General features: G+C 37.5%; 2 protein-coding genes across 9 annotated transcripts in view; one reads left to right on the top strand and one right to left on the bottom strand.

Moving 5' to 3' along the window:
* Window positions 1-636: 636 nt before the first annotated feature.
* Window positions 637-9,586, top strand: znf362b (zinc finger protein 362b). Its single transcript, XM_079359466.1, is given in 10 exon segments — window positions 637-1,106; window positions 1,108-1,125; window positions 2,781-2,844; window positions 3,096-3,357; window positions 3,671-3,775; window positions 4,541-4,859; window positions 5,355-5,579; window positions 6,227-6,305; window positions 6,475-6,633; window positions 7,429-9,586. Coding segments are annotated over 10 exon segments (1,467 nt in total). The 5' UTR covers window positions 637-987; the 3' UTR covers window positions 7,546-9,586.
* Window positions 9,587-10,375: 789 nt separating this feature from the next.
* The window catches only part of ccdc30 (coiled-coil domain containing 30), a 29,171-nt gene continuing 23,350 nt past the window's right edge, over window positions 10,376-16,196 (bottom strand). For 7 of the 8 annotated variants that reach the window (XM_079359456.1, XM_079359458.1, XM_079359457.1 and 4 more), the window contains 3 exons: window positions 11,988-12,105; window positions 11,637-11,701; window positions 10,376-11,517 (listed from right to left, as the gene is read on the bottom strand). In XM_079359456.1, the coding sequence (XP_079215582.1) occupies window positions 11,355-11,517; window positions 11,637-11,701; window positions 11,988-12,105 (346 nt within the window). In that variant the 3' untranslated portion in view covers window positions 10,376-11,354. Of the gene's footprint in view, window positions 11,518-11,636; window positions 11,702-11,987; window positions 12,106-14,881; window positions 15,855-16,196 lie in introns of those variants that run through there. The other variant, XM_079359461.1, reaches the window with a different exon arrangement.

The raw sequence follows: 16,196 nt of genomic DNA, 5'->3' as shown, positions 1-16,196 counted from the left end.
TTTCCTGACTACTCCAAGCGCTTTCACACCATGTCACACACTGATGGCAGAGGTTGCAACGTAGCAGCGGGAGCAGTTCAGGGTTGTGTCTTGCCCAAGGACACATCAAACATGTTCCTGCAGGAGCTGGGTATCGACTCACCAACCTTCCAGTTGAGAGAAACAGACTACCAACTGAGCTGCAACCTATAATTTATATAAAAAAAATATGTATCTCTTCAATATCCCCACAAAGACAAATAAAGATAAACCCCCCCCCAATTAGTTAGCATTCTTTTATCCCATTTGGACACTAATGGTAACAATCAATGTTGTTTTTTGTTTTTTTTCTGACGGACCTTATATTTACAATATAAAAATGTAGAACACTACTCCTATGTGACTCCTGTGTTCCAACCACAACTGTGGAACAAGTAGTACTTAATGTATTGTGTATGTATGTACTTTGAAAGCATCCTAGTGAAAGGTTTTTATTTGAAACCCAAATAAAATGAGTGGAGTTAAATAGGCCAATTACAACAGTGAATGTTAAAATGATTATTTTTTTATTTCACAAAACTCTGCAAAAGACACTGGGCAATTCAGGTGCCGTGTTAAACACGAGTTGATCACGAGTAGATTGCATGAAATATGATGGGATTTCAACGTTAAGACACCTTATAGCGTCCTTTTAAGCAGCACGTCGAGTAGACTTATTTGGTATGCTATAAGTGAAATGTTTAACGTAGTGATTCTTTAGGAAGGACAACACTTCACAAAAAAGCACACTGCTTATTTACACTGCGTCGTTATTTCAGGAAACGAAATTGAATATGCTACCTTTCCACCAACGCGGATCTGTGCGTAAACTCAAACCCAAACATGCGCCGAAACAGCGTCATTAGAGTGTTAATACACGAGCTGTCCCTTATACGTGTGTTGAGTGGATCATCGTGTAAAAATCAAAAGCAACAAAAACACAATTTCCTCTAAGTCTGTTCTGCATGGATGGTAAGCCTGCAGCAGCACCCAGAAGTGAACAAAGCGACCCGGAAGCGGTGGTCCGACTGGAGGCAGACAGAAAGAACATCAAGCTTTTATATTATAGCTGTACTCGCAAGACAATATCTGCAATCAGGACACAAGGTATTTGTGCATGTCTTTTCGTGTTTTCACTGCTATGCATTTCTCTGATGAGCAATAGCTTCTTAGATCCGTGCATTGTGCATTACATGTAATCGCTGTCCTTTGATTCGTCCAAAAGTTGCAGAATGTAAAAAAAAAGCAGCCCTCAAAGTAAATTTGGTTAAGATGGCATGGCGTTTTTACAGAGACAAGGCACTTTGCGTTAGTTCTATTTTTACATCAACGCATTGTTTCATTTGTTTTAGTCGGTCTGTTGTTCGGGTCGAGGCTGCATTTTGTCCGTTTCTGTTTTTGCAGGGCATGGTTGTTGTAGGAAGTGTCAGTTTTTTTAAGAGGTTGGGAGGCCGGGCTATTCAAACCTGCAATTCGCCGTAAACAATCATTCAGCGTTTGACATGATAAACACACCTTTGTGTCCGCCTTGGTCCCCTTTATCCCCATCAACATTCTCACAACATGTTCATCCTAAATTTTTGGGGTCTGCAGAATATGGCGTCCCGCCTTATAAAAATAAGGCTGCCATTTTTGTTTCTCTTTTGTCTGGAAATGTTTAAAGAAAACTGTCTGAGAATGTCTGAGCCACACCAGGAGGATTGATCATAAAAAATCTTCATGAGTTATCGTCTGTAGTTGCCCTCAGAAGGCCAGCTTGTCCGAAACATCAAAGAATGGAGAGTTTTCTTTCCAATTCGTAGGCTATATATGAACATTTAAAGCTTCGTCCACTTATTTTCAGGAATTCCCTCTCAGACAAAAGGAATAGGGCTTAATATCCAAGCTAAACTGCTACGGCACTGTCGGTCTCGTTTTATTTTGTTGTTGTGGCACGCTATTTTGAGAGTAATCCTTAAAGGTGACACTGCAGGCCTTATTTACACGATGAAATATATTAAGCAATTGTTACTGTTACACTGTCCAAAACATCCTTACATCCCGTGCTGTTTTTTTTATCCATCTTTTAACCACATCTCAAGGTTTCTGAAGTAAATTGGGTTTGCTCATGTCATTTCCTAAAGTAATCTCCATGACAACTAAACTCATTGAATGCAAACGTATTTAACAAAACGGCTCCTGGCCAAATGAACCCATCCTACTTATTTTTTTTTTACTTTATATTTGTAAGAGATAGCCTATATAATGTACGTCTTTTTCCAAGAGAAAATTGCCAGAACAATGGAATCTTTTTTGCAGTAGGACTAATGTTTTTTGTTTGTGAAAATCAATTTGATTTAGGCTTCTTATTTTCTTTTTGTTCAGTCCCTTTTTAATGTCAATCTTTATTATAATGTTGTTTTTATTCATTATTTGAGGTCAGTCCTCTCGATCCATTTGATTCAGAAAATTGAATACTTCTCAACTACTTCAACTGTCTGCACTATTATAACATTATTAATAATGTAAAATAACATTTTAAAACTGCTTTATGCTGACACAAAAAAAAATCAACCAAAAATCTGCACTATGGAAAAGTGTGAATGTGCACCAAATAATGTTCATCATACTTACATGAATACTCCGATTTAGCAATTCAATATCAAATCTTCGTACATTGAAAGCCCTCTCTGATTCTAAGTGGCTTTAAAAATGTGTTTTTGAATAGAATATCCTTTTAGAATAACTTCAAGAGTAAATAAGATAACTGTTACTCATTTTAGGATGGCAGAGCCTCGATTTAACAACCCATATTTCTGGCCGCCACCTCCATCCATGCCAGGCCAGGTAAGTCCCCATTAACTTAATTATTGTAACATTTCACATTTGATTGCCTTTTAATTCCTTGTGTGAATGTCTTTTCAGCCATTCAGGACCAGTCAGTGAAATAAATCTTAGAGTGAGAAGCTGTCCCAGTTTGTCTTGCAGGGTTACAAAGTTGAGCTTTTCTTATGTCCTGGGACATTTTTATTGGGTCATGAATGACATTCACACATGGTGGCTGTTTTCTGTTGAGCATGACCCGTTAACCCTTGCAGCTGGATAACCTGGTGCTCATTAACAAGATCAAGGAGCAGCTGATGGCTGAGAAGATCCGACCCCTACACCTTCCACCTACCTCCACACCTTCCCAGCAGACATTGCTGGTGCAAACCTCTTCCCACGATGGAAATGCTCAGCACAGCATGCCGGTGCCAAAGCCACAGCCGCAGCAGCTGTCAGGCCACCACCCTCAACAGCAGGGCTCCGGACAGCCGGACATCGCTCTACATGCTCGCCCTGCCTCCAGCTCTGGACCAGGTACAGTCTATGTGTTAAATGGGCTGCACCCCATTTAAACACTGTTAATCATGTGTCAGCATACTTGTGTCAAGTGTTTTCAACTGCCAACACATTTTAGCACATCATTTGTCATTGAGTCCATTATGTCTACATTTTTAGTCTCGCTTTCTTTGATTAGATACCCGTTTAATTCAGGGAACTTTTGGAAAACAAGGCATTAAATTTTTATATGAACAATGTCTTATTTTTTGTAATAACTTGAAAAAAATATGGTCAGTCTATATGATTATTACTAAAAAGATTTCTAATGCCATCACCTTAAAACTTCCAGACGGAAACATGGATGACAAGTCAGCAGTTAAGGCCAAAGGACTGTGGGAGGACTGGCACATGAGACAACTCAGCGAGCAAACTGGACGACTCAACCATCGATCAGGTGCTGAAGTCAGCTATCCTCTAATCTGTTGACATGGAGGAATATCAGAATAATAACTTTGTCCAAAAACTTTAACTTCATATATAAAAAAGACATTAAAAAAACAGTTCAGTCTTATGAACAAAGAGACTGTATTTTGAAGAGAGAGCATTGTACTAAAATGCTCTCAATACTTAGGCAATATAGACACACTTGTTTGTTTAGGCAGATGGCATGTAAGTAGACGGGTAAAGGTTTTTAAAGGTTAGTAATAATAATATTTAACTGATAGTGGTGCAGACCAAAACTATAAAACTTCCAAATAACCTGACTCAAGGTACAAAACAACATATACAAGATATAAAACAACATATTGGTAAGTGTTAGGTATTAAAGAAACACCAGTTTCATTGAGCTGTTGAACAACCACAGCAGTGGTGTTCTAAGTTTTTATTATTTAACACAAGTTAGATATTTTTTATAACGCAGCTAACTGTATTATAAACTGTACCTCAGCTTTATGATTCAGGAAACAAAAATTCTTGTTACAGGAAACCATCGGTGGTTATTTCTGTAAAATCTAAAAATCTTTCAACAGACTTGAGGTGTGCATTGTAAGTAGACCGAGACAAACATAACACGTGCCACACATGTTGCTCTGTAGTCAAGAACTAAGCATACAATAACAATAATTTTATGATGAGAGTAATTAAAACCCTTTGAAGTCTAAATGCTAAAGGTTCTTGTTCTTTATTGTGTTGAGAGTTCTTGTTTTATTCTCCAAAGGCCTGGCTCCCTCTTCCCGACCTGACAGTCACAGCACCTCAGAGGCACTAACCCCCACAACCCCAACCTCCAGCAGCCACAACCGCCTGGGTGGCACCCCCTCTGTGAACATCATCTCTGGGCTAGCTAGCGGCCCTGGCATGGACCACATGAAAGTTGGAGGCCTGGCTGGACTATTGGGCCCTCCACCAAAAGCACCTCGGGGACGAAAGAAGATCAAAGCAGAAAACCAGTCTGGTCCTCTGCTCGTGGTGCCCTATCCCATCCTAGCTGACCAAGGCTGTATCACTGTTGCACCCAAAGAGGGCAAAACCTACAGGTTGTACACAAGAATCAGCGACTATTACTCTTCAGTTTTAATGGAATCATAGGTTGGAGGCCATTTCTGAAAAGCCATTTAAATTATGTAAGTGTGATGTTTAATGTTCAAAAATGGAAGTTGTAGAAACTAAAGGAAGCCCTGTGATTGACTGGCGACCAGTCCAGGGTGTACACAGCGTCTCGCTCAATGACAGATGGTATTGGCTCTAGCCTCTTCAACCTTCAAAACCGTAGAAAGCTACAGTAAAAGGATAATCGTTGGATTGAAGGATAGAAATTAATGATTTCCTGTTTTTTGTAATTATTCCAGAATCAAACTCTTCAATGATTTTGGTTTGGAGCGAGTGCTTCAGTAGTTTGCATAAATGATGAAGGATTTGCAACTTACATTTTTTCAGTCTGAAAGACAAGTAATTGGGAAAGTAATTTTGATAATTAACTTTAATGCTTTTCTTTATGCTTGCTAATTTTTGTTTTCCTTATTTCCATCAAGATGCAAAGTGTGCCCGCTCACCTTCTTAACCAAGTCCGAGATGCAGATTCACTCCAAGTCCCACACGGAGGCCAAACCACACAAGTGTCCCCACTGCTCCAAGACATTTGCCAATGCCTCCTACCTGTCCCAGCACCTGCGCATCCACCTGGGGATCAAACCCTACCACTGCTCCTACTGCGAGAACTCATTCCGTCAGCTGTCACACCTTCAGCAGCACACCAGGTCAGTCCAGTAATAGTAATCTGTTGTCAATCAATTAATCAATCTTTATTTGTATAGCTTCAATTCATAACAGGTGTTATCTCGACACACTTTACAAAAAGCAGGTAAAGGGCCTTACTCTTTGTCTGTTAACGTTAACAAAAGAGCAGGTAACAAGACCATGCTCATCATTATGTTTACAAAAAGCAGGTAAAGGACCTTACTTATTTCTATATTACAAGAGCCCAGCTTAATCCGTCATAGCGTGGCAAGAAAAAACTTTAACAGGCAGAAATCTTCAGCAGACCCGGGCTCATGATGGAACAGCTATCTGCTAAACTGTGCTGGGCTTGAAAAATGGGATGGGGGAGATGGGATAAGATGCAGAAAGAAGGATAGGGTGGGGGGGGGGTTGTTTGGGCAGGCCATCCTCATCAACAGTCCCAAGGAACCTAAGAGAGCTCAGGAGCTCTCAGAAAAAGGAGAGGTTAGTAACTTGAATTTAAAGATAGTGACAAGCAGTAATAAGATATGAAAGCTGAGCGATAGAAAGTGAGAGAGAGATAAGAGTTCAACTGTGGAGTCCAACTTTATTTTCAGGCCTTAATTATTCTTCTTTATTAGTAATTTTGAAATAAAGTAATTTGTGACTTCTACTTTTGCAACAGAATCCACACTGGTGATAGGCCTTATAAGTGTGCTCACCCTGGATGTGAAAAGGCTTTTACCCAGCTGTCTAACCTCCAGGTCAGTAAAACTTATTTCTGTAACAAAAGATATTTCTGCCAAGTATCCCTTTTTAAAGAAATAGTCAACACATCTAACATGTTTTGGTTTAGACATAAACAGGTTATTTGCTTTAAATGAATGTTTACAAAAATGTTTAAAATAAAAACTTCTTTCTCTTCCTTAACAGTCTCACCAGAGGCAGCACAATAAAGACAAACCGTATAAATGCCCTAACTGCTACCGTGCCTACTCAGACTCTGCATCATTGCAGATCCACTTGTCAGCGCACGCCATCAAAAACGCTAAGGCCTACTGCTGTAGCATGTGTGGAAGGGCATACACCTCAGTAAGTAAACAACAGGTTTTTCTGTTATCGTTATGTGTGTCAGATTTTCTCAATGTTTATTCAGACAATCTCCTGGTGTGACTGATAAAATGATGGCCCTTGGCTCATTTGAACTGAAACTAGCTTTGTTTTCCGCTACCCAGATTGGGATATTTATCAACATGCTCTTGCTCGTATTGAAAAATGTCAACTCTTTTTCAGATTGTTCACACCCCATTTTGTTTCACAGGGTTTTACAAAGTACATGGTAGTTTAAACAAAGAACTTTTTTGCTATCCACATATGGAACTCACATAGATCAAAGATGATTTTATACAGTGCCTCTCATTTTCAAATGTTTCTGCGAGAAGATAAGGTCACAGCTGAAATAATTAATTACTCAATAAAAACTTCATAGAACAATCCATAACTTTTTGTAAAAATTCCCAAAGTATATTGGTCCCAGCTTCTAAAATAGAAAATGTATAATGAATCTTTGTAAGTTAAGTTCTATCAAGTATCAGTACTTTTGGTAATTTTAACAGATATTTTTTACACTAAACAATTAAGATATTTTCACTAACTGTATATAAATGCAGCTCCAAAAAAGTAATATTTGACTTTCCAAGGTTTTGTTTTTACGATATTCATCATCAAAAGCTTCTGATCAATTGCGTAGTCTCCCACTCCCTTCAAAAGTTGAAATCTAAACTTGTTCTCATTTTGTTGTAATTTAGGTATATCTTGATGTGAGTTAAGGGTCCAATGTCCTTATAATAAACATCAGTGTGTTGCTGTGTGTTCATTTGTTTGTAGGAGACCTACCTTATGAAGCACATGTCCAAACACACGGTGGTGGAGCACCTAGTAAGCCACCAGTCGCCTCAAAGGACTGAGTCCCCCAGCATCCCCATTCGCATCTCCCTCATCTGAGCTCTCAGCCACTCAGCAGCAGGTTGGATTCAGTGTCTTTGTTTGGCTGGTGCTAATGAGGACTGCAACCAGAGCCATCTACATAAGGCTTACATTAGCATTATAACAGCTGTCATAAGCATTCAGTATATAGGCTGCCTCCATCCATCCCCATACTGTCAAAAATGAGCACAGCGTTATTTTGTGAATGTGAAAAATACAGCTAGATGTTTCTGGAGGATTAAGTGGCAAAGAATGTCTTGCGTCAGATTTAATAAGCACTTTTTCGTAAGCATCATATAAACTGTTGGATGAATTGGCCATTAGAAATGTTTAAGTTAGAGTTTTTCCTTCCCCTCTTCCATGAAATGGTTTCCCAAAAATGTGCCAGATGAAATTTGCCCTTAAAAGTAATTGAGAAAGTGGGGGAAAAAACAATGTTGGATGGGTGTACTCTGGAGACATCCAAAGATAATTTTAAAGCACTTTTAGGCCTTGTGGATTTTGCTCAAATTGTTCAAATCTTGTTGGATGGAAAATGCCAAAGGGCATTACTTGTGGCAGCTAAGAGTACGGACTGTGTGCAGATAACAGTTTTTCTGTTACTTTGTTTTTACACACATCTACAGGGTCATCTAAAATTAAAGCGAGGCAATCGGTAGGTAACAATTTAAACATTTAATGATTGTATTGAAAAGTTGTATTATTGACTTTGGGAAGCAAAAAAGGGGGAAGAATGATGAATGTTTTGGGTTTTTTTTTAACTTCAAATTTAACTCCATATTTGATATTTACTTTTATGGCACCTTTTTGATCATAAGGTATGATCAGAGTAACACTGCTTTTGACATGTTTTCCTCACGTCTCATTTTCTAGTGCCATATAGAACCTTGCTGAGGTGTTGGGAGGAAGCTTATCTTGTTTAAGTGTGTGTTTGCTTTCTTTACCCAGTTAAGCTTTGATTAGTGTTAGCGGTTTGGAAATATTGCACATATATCAGTGCTAGCTGTGCTCCAACAAGCCCATATTTTTTAAAACACTTGAAGTTACATTTTACGGGAGCAGTAATTATAACATCAGAAAAATATTGGACCAAAATGTGAAGTCACTGTACACTTACTTTGACCCAGTTAAGGTTTTTTGTTTTCATTTAAATAAGCTTTACCCATTTGGAACAAACTGCAGTATAAGTCATATTCAATTAGTCTATATTTTTAGTTTAAGAATTTTTTTAGTTTTGTGGAGCTGCTGCCTCTCCTTTTCTACATTTTTCTCATTAGTATTCTTTTTATTGTACATGGTATTGTTTGTTGTATTTTAACTGAAAATGTAACCTCTGGATGGTACTATTCTTCAGGGCACTTCTGAAAAGGTGCTACAGCTAGAAATCAAGCTGGAGATGGAACAGAGAATAATGTAAAATACATATACAGTATATAGTATGTTTTCAAAAAATTAAAAACATATTACTCAAGCCACTGGCCTGAAAAACATTTACGCCAACAACAGACCCTGCCTCCTCAACCAACTCCCTCTTATGAGATAACCGGAAAATGTACATGTTGCTGTACTGTAAAACATGTTAATCATTCAAAGTTCCTTTTTTTTTTTTTTACGTTTAATAAACATGTTCGGTTTGGGTTTTGTAAAGGTTTATGTATGAACTTTCTGTTATTTTAGTCGACTCATATGTTATTAACATTCATGTTTTATATCAGTTATTTACATGTAAGCCTTAACTGTTTTATCATCACATTTCCATTACTCTGTGTTGTGTTCTGCAGTATTCGGTTGTGTAAACATTTTTATTATTTTTATCCTTCAGCATGGAGTTTCTGAGCTGTAATCTGTATAACTGTTTAACCCATGTTCTCTATGAAAAGATATTGCATAGATTTACTACACTTTTTCCTGTCTTGCATTGTGGTTTCATATACAGTTTCTAGACAACTAAATATGCACAGCCAAGACTGAGAAGTTAAACTAAGGTTATCAATGTTTTAAAGAAGAAAAAAAGCTTTGTATCTTTACCTTGTTTAATAAACAGACTGTTATAAATTCATCACTGATTGCTTGGTTAATATATAACCTATTTATCTTTGAATAAAAAACCTAAAAGCTGAAGGGAAAACTCAAGCAATATTTATGCACAGTATAAACTTTTATTAATGAAAATATTGTTTTAAGTTTAAAATGTCATTTACATTCATACAACAACATTGTTCATGTCATGTTTGTTTCAGGTTACATCTGACATAAATAGGCTCATCATTTCAGGCACGTTTAAGACAAAACATTGTACAACTCTGTTATCTGCACAAAAAATGGAGTGGTAAGAATAAGTTAAAGGTGGGGTGTGCAATTTTGTGAGGACACAATAATTACAGCACAGATTGTAAAAAACAGTTTTATAACACAACCTTCCGGTAGCTATTGTTAGTTAAACATGTGTCCATGTACTCTATAACTTAGTTTGAATATATGTAATCCCTTACTTTTATAAATGGATTTGAAAATTAAAGACAATCATAGTATCAACAATCTTTTGTAAGTTGTAAACCCCTCCTTTAAATTGTATTTTATTGCCATGTGACACACATCTCCTTGTAGAAGGCAAAAGTTACTTTCTGTACACACTGAGATTGACCAACAAAATAAGAACAGCTTCAGTTACTTCGAACAAGCAACAAAAAAAACCTTGGAATTTAATGGCTTCCTGACATTTTGTCTTTTTTGTAATCAAACAGTACCAATACCAGGTATCAGACTGGTCCTGTTACTTAAGAAGGATCACAGTATTAATTGCCATATATGGTAAGTCTTTGTGCCCCAAGTCCTATTTTGTAAACTCGTAAATAAAAAATCCTTAATCTGTGTTTGAAGTTTTTTTGAGATACAGTAAAACCATGAACGTACCACACTATAGGAGGCTTTTTTCCATCTTAAATGGCAAAGAATAATTTACATGTGTGTAACACTGCACAAGACACTGATATAACCAGTGCTACAATTTTCAAAAATGTAAAAGCTATTAAAACATTTCGTAGTGCTCAAGCTGAACCTTTGTCATTCAGTTTCCCTCATGAAAATGCTTTAAGACATGTACTTTACTGAACATTTCCATATGTTGCACTGTTACTTAAAGGGATACTTCAGCCATTTGCATGAAGCTTTGTATCATTAGAAACATGGTAGTAGTGTTGAATGGTCATGAATCCAACCCTCATTTTGCCCTGAGACGAGAAAAATGTGTTTTTCTTTGCTTGAAAGTTTTCTTCATGTGATGCAAAAAGCGTCATATTGCATCACATGAAGAAAACTTCCTGATAATGATACACAGCTTCATGTAAATGGGTGAAGTATCCCTTTAATCTTTTTTTAATAATGTAATGCCACAATAAAGATTTTCATGAGCCAATATAAGGCTTACAAATGTTCTGATTTCCTTTGGTGTGATAATACAAACTACTGACCAACTTCCCTGGCATATGCAACACAACTTTGCATACAAACACTATTAAGAGTGTATGTGTGTTTTTTAATATACTTTTATTGTAACTGATTGAGGCTTGCAGTGACATTTATTTTTATAAATCACTCATACTTTCTGGAGCTAGATAAGAAATAGAAGTTGCAAGCCAAACAAGAAACTGCTTTGCATGTTGAAAGTTACATCACCCTGAGAAGAACTAGTGGAAGCTCCAGTTCATTATTACTGGCTTTTAAAAAGCTGTATTTACATTTTATATTTTTAGGTATAGGATACTGTAGTGCCTGACCAAAACCTGTCATACCTGGTTGTGGTCATTAGTGCTCTCATCTGTTTTTTTTTAATCTGGAGGAACCAGGTGGGGGGTGAGATTTAGGTAGCCCTGCTCCGATGGTTGCTGTATGGACACAGCACGAGTGGAATCCACCACCACACGCTCACCCGCCTTCACGCGACAGATTGCATCAAGAATGTCCAGCGGGTCACATGAACCTGATGTCAGACTGTTGACACAATATGTTTGAAATAGTGGAAAATACAAGTGCAAGCATCCATCCATATGCTATGAGTAACATGTAATCATAATTTTAACACAACAATTATTCCTCTAAAACAGTTTTACCTTAGCGATGAAGTTCGTAGGATGCCATCACAAAGACTGTCAGAGGGGAGCACTTTCTTTGCATTCTGTTGAGAATTTAAAGCATTTGAGACCAAAACACACCACTTTACAGTACAGTAAAATATGGGATATGTCACCTATTTACTTAAAGTATGGTCAAGTACATTCTACATTTTATACATTTGGCCTCAACCGTGACAGACTGCACCTTGCATGATTTTTAAACAGCAAAAACATTAGAAATTCTTTATCTCATATATTTAAGCTTTATAAGCTGTTTTGAAATAAAATAAAACCTGTGAACTTTGGGTGGCACTTCCCATGATACCAAAAAGATCTGCATGGTGTTACCTCCACACTGTAATGTGACTGGACATTCCTTAGGGCACGCTCCAAAGAACTGACTTGATTGGAGAGCTTCAGTGTTCGATCCTGAAGTTGTCTGTTTTCCATTTCTAAAACGTTGACCCTAAAAGACAGAATCAAGTTCACATTTAAAAACAGTAAAATATTTTCTTCCTTATGATTCAGTTTAGAATGAATACAATTAAACACTAAAAGGTATTTGTACAATAAGCCATTTTGTTTGGATGAGTTATTTTTATCTGAATCCAGATACAAAACCTTATCCTTGCTCCGATGTGCTTATTTTTCTATGAAATACAAAAGTTTGCAGTAAGAGACAAAATGAAATTATCAAGCAGTGAAGATGATTTTGTGGTTCTTTCACTCCTTGAAAAAGACTGGGTCCACCCACTCCTAAAAATAAGAACAGGGAGAGTTTGACCTGTTGATAAAGGAGCTATGGAATTATCCTGCTCACTTCCAGGTGTATATCAGGATGTTAGTGGTTAGTTAGCCACAAAGAGATAAGACAGTGTACAAAGAAACAAGGGAGCCATATGGCGCTACATAAAGTTCCCACCACTAAAGTTACTTGGCAAAGGAAGCCCATCAACCAACCATCCAAACAGGCTGACCAGGCAACCAGACCCACGATCAGCAAGTGAGGAGGAAGAGGAAGGTGTCTTAGGGGTCAAAACCACTGCCAGCCAGTGAGAGGGCCAAATGTTCCTTGTCTGCTGGTTGCGCTTAAGCAGCATTCTGGTTTGTTTCAGGAGGTATTAATAAGCCAGTGCCATCCCCGTCTCTCGCGGGCGTGTGGGTCTGGAACCTTGTTTGTCTGCAACAAGGCTTGTGTAGTATGTGTAACTTTGTGATTTGTGAGATTTCACTGTTAATTAAAAATCACTGCAACTTTTCTGCTAATTTGAACAATCAAAATAGTTTTCCCCACAACTTTCACCAAACAGAGTAGACCCCCGCGAAAACAGCGAGCAATACGTCATCAAAGTTTAATGACCACGGACCAAACTCACTTCCCTGTTTATATGCACTGTGTGCATGAAGCGTTTGTGCGCTGAAAAGAAAAGTGCTGCAGGTACTATGACAACAGTTTGTTGACAAAGTGCCGCTGTGTAGCTGACACTGCTCAATCACTTTTTACTGCATGTTTAATATTTGAGATCGTTTTTTTACCCCGCAGACACGGAGAATAGATGATCTGGGTACAAGATACGATCTGTAGGAAGATATAAAATACAGAGAACATCAGACATTTTGAAAAGAACACCTGTGAAGTCAACAGTGCCTTTCTGAAAAGAGAAAAGAGCTTGGTGAGGCCACACAGAAATGACAGTGTGTGTGTGTGTGTGTGTGTGTGTGTGTGTGTGTGTGCCTGCGTGCGTGTGCGTATGTGAGAAGGAGAAGTCACTGAGTGATGCAGATGAATATGCTTAACAAAGTAAATCGCTCTGCTCAGGTTAAAATGTCACTCAATCACAAGTGTGTGCAATAAAATAATTGACAAAAAAAAAAATCAACTATTTTGCAATTTTTGCTTCCTGCCGCAATTTAATTAGCAAAAAACAGCTAAAAACATTTCAACATGCATTGCAATTCTTTGGAAAAGCTGCCGCAAAATCAGGCATTTTAGGCTGCAACAATCCCCCAATAAGTCTGCGAAATCCTGGAGGGACGGTTTGTCTGTTGAACTCTTATTGACAGAATTTGTTTCATGACCTGTTAATTACCTTTTATTGTGATAAATTACTTAAAATTAAATTTGACTGATGGTATTATTTCTAACCAAGTAAACTTATTAAAATTCCATTACAGAGTCCTCAAGGTCGTCAATAAATTTAGTTTTTTTGCGAGTTAGCAGACTGGAGGGAGGTAACTGTTGCATGTGGATATTATTTCTTGAAGGATAGAAGCTGTTTGGGTATCCATCTTTGTTCCAAACGTTTGAATTGCCAAATCTTATCAATTTGGCCTGTTATCCCTTTGCTTTAAGCAGTGGAAGCTGTTTCACTTGCTTGAGCTCCCTTCTTGCTTTTAGGCTTATCTTATTAGCCATGGTTGAAGATGAATTATCGTCGCCCTCTGCCACCACCAGAGGAATAGGACTGGAGGGTCCAAGAGTCACGCTTAATTCCTGTCAATAGTGACCAGGACCCTGCATCTTAATCTCTGTTTGAGCTTGTGCGCTGCAAGTGCAGTCTGGTTGCAGCACAATGCGCTGCAATTGCCGTCGTCAAGGCCTCGACTGGTCCCTAGCTTGCATGGAGTGCCGAGGCGTATTTGCAAATATGTCTGCAAACTTGGATGAGAACATGGATTAAACTTTTTTTGTTGTTGTCACGGTCAAAATCTTAAGTGGATTTTACAGTCTTGCCACAGTGGACATTAATGGTTATTTCTCTCTTTTGATAATGGTCTAATTTCCTGCTCTTTATTTGTTTACATAAACATAGTTGGTGGTTTTATTTTTTTCTAATTCTGTAATCCTGGAAGAAAAAAAACCTGTTATGGTCTACCTCCTATTTAGTTAAAGTTTAAGTTTAAAGTGCTTACTGGGCTTTCTCTTCTACATCTGTCTCTTGAGTTGTGGTTTTGGGTATTGTCTATTTAGAGATTGCAATATCAATGACTTGTCTGTTAATAGTGTTTTCCACTGAAAAATTGATTCCCTTTCACTATACTCTTTAAAATCTTCTGTACACTGTGGAGGAGAAATATCCACTTCAGTGACACCTACATAAACTATTTATTACAAATTTCCTCCTTTGTGTTTGATTAGGAATAGGTTGTGTTAATATATTTTTAATAGCCTGATATTTTCTACATTATACCAAAAACATGGCAAAAAGATTTTTTTGATGACTCTAAATAGTATTTTCTAATGTATAGGATGATATAGCCACAGTCCAGTCTTTCATTCAGTCTTTCTGTATTGTCTCAATGTAATTAAATAACATTTTTAAATCTGGCTTCATGCAATTTTCAAATTTTGTATTTTGTAATGTATGCAAATAATGGTACATTGTATGAAGAAAGGCCTAAATTGCATATATAAACATAAAATCTCAAAAACGTCCAATACATTTTTTCGTTGGTATGATGATAGTCAATAGGAGAAGTGTCATAGTTATAGCTATTCATTGAAATCGTTCCCCTATTCAACTCAATGTACTTTGAGTGTTGGGCACAATTTTAATTTTAATTTTCAAGTTTTAAGTTTAAGTTTAAGTTTAAGGTCTTTAAGTTCGAAAAAAATATGTTCCGTCAACTGCGGTAGACTTTTAGTATATGATTCAGGAGGGTATTAGGAACAATAAAAACGATATTACATTACTTTTGCAAATTTAGTGTTTGGGCTAGATTGACTGGCCTACACAAGTCAAATGCCTGAGTTCCTGGTGAAGGTTTTAACAGCAACCGGGAGTTTGGTGTGAGTTCATCCAAGTCATTAGGATCCGTGAATGCTTTTGTAATTGGCCAGTTGAAGATAGACTCTCCTTCACAAAGAACTGTGTAAAGGCCTTCCTCATCCAGGTGTTAATGACTAAAAGGGGAATTGAGGACATTCCACACAGATCTGACCAACCTCTCACAATGTCCATTTATGATCTCCTGCTGTTCACCCTATACCTCATGTCAAAGTATTCAGAGGCAAACCCTTAACATAAATGGGAAATCTGAAGCAGAAGACAACATATATGAGTTAGGAAGATTTTAGAAATGATTTGGCAAACAGTCAAAATGCCCAAATTTAACGTACAGTTAACGTACAGTCATGCTGTTACCAACTATGGATCTTCTAGATTTGCAATATGCTGCCTCACAAAGTTTTATGATGAGATGCAATTCCTCCTCCTGGATAACTAAAATAAATAATAGTGACGATAACCGACATAAATCTAATAAGACTAGAAAATATTCCATAATCTATTTTTAATAATCAAGTAATTATAGGGTCCGAAACTAACACCAACCATATGCCAAATGTGGATAGATTTCCATTAGGTGAGTACATTTTAGAGAGCTATCCGCCACAAAGATGTAATGATAGAGATTGCAGCCAGTGGGTGTTGACAGAGGACGGTGCACGGAGCTGTAACAAACCAGAGCGGACACATCTGGTGAAATTGAGAAGAGTAAAAAACTCCCACACTTTTGAAGACCGTGTGCGGGATTAGTTTGCTACTCGTTGCTCCT

Source organism: Symphodus melops, assembly GCF_947650265.1.
Source record: "Symphodus melops genome assembly, chromosome: 13".
NCBI lineage: Eukaryota > Metazoa > Chordata > Actinopteri > Labriformes > Labridae > Symphodus > Symphodus melops.
Note: the sequence above shows the minus strand (reverse complement) of the source record. Positions and strands in the feature narration are given on the sequence as shown.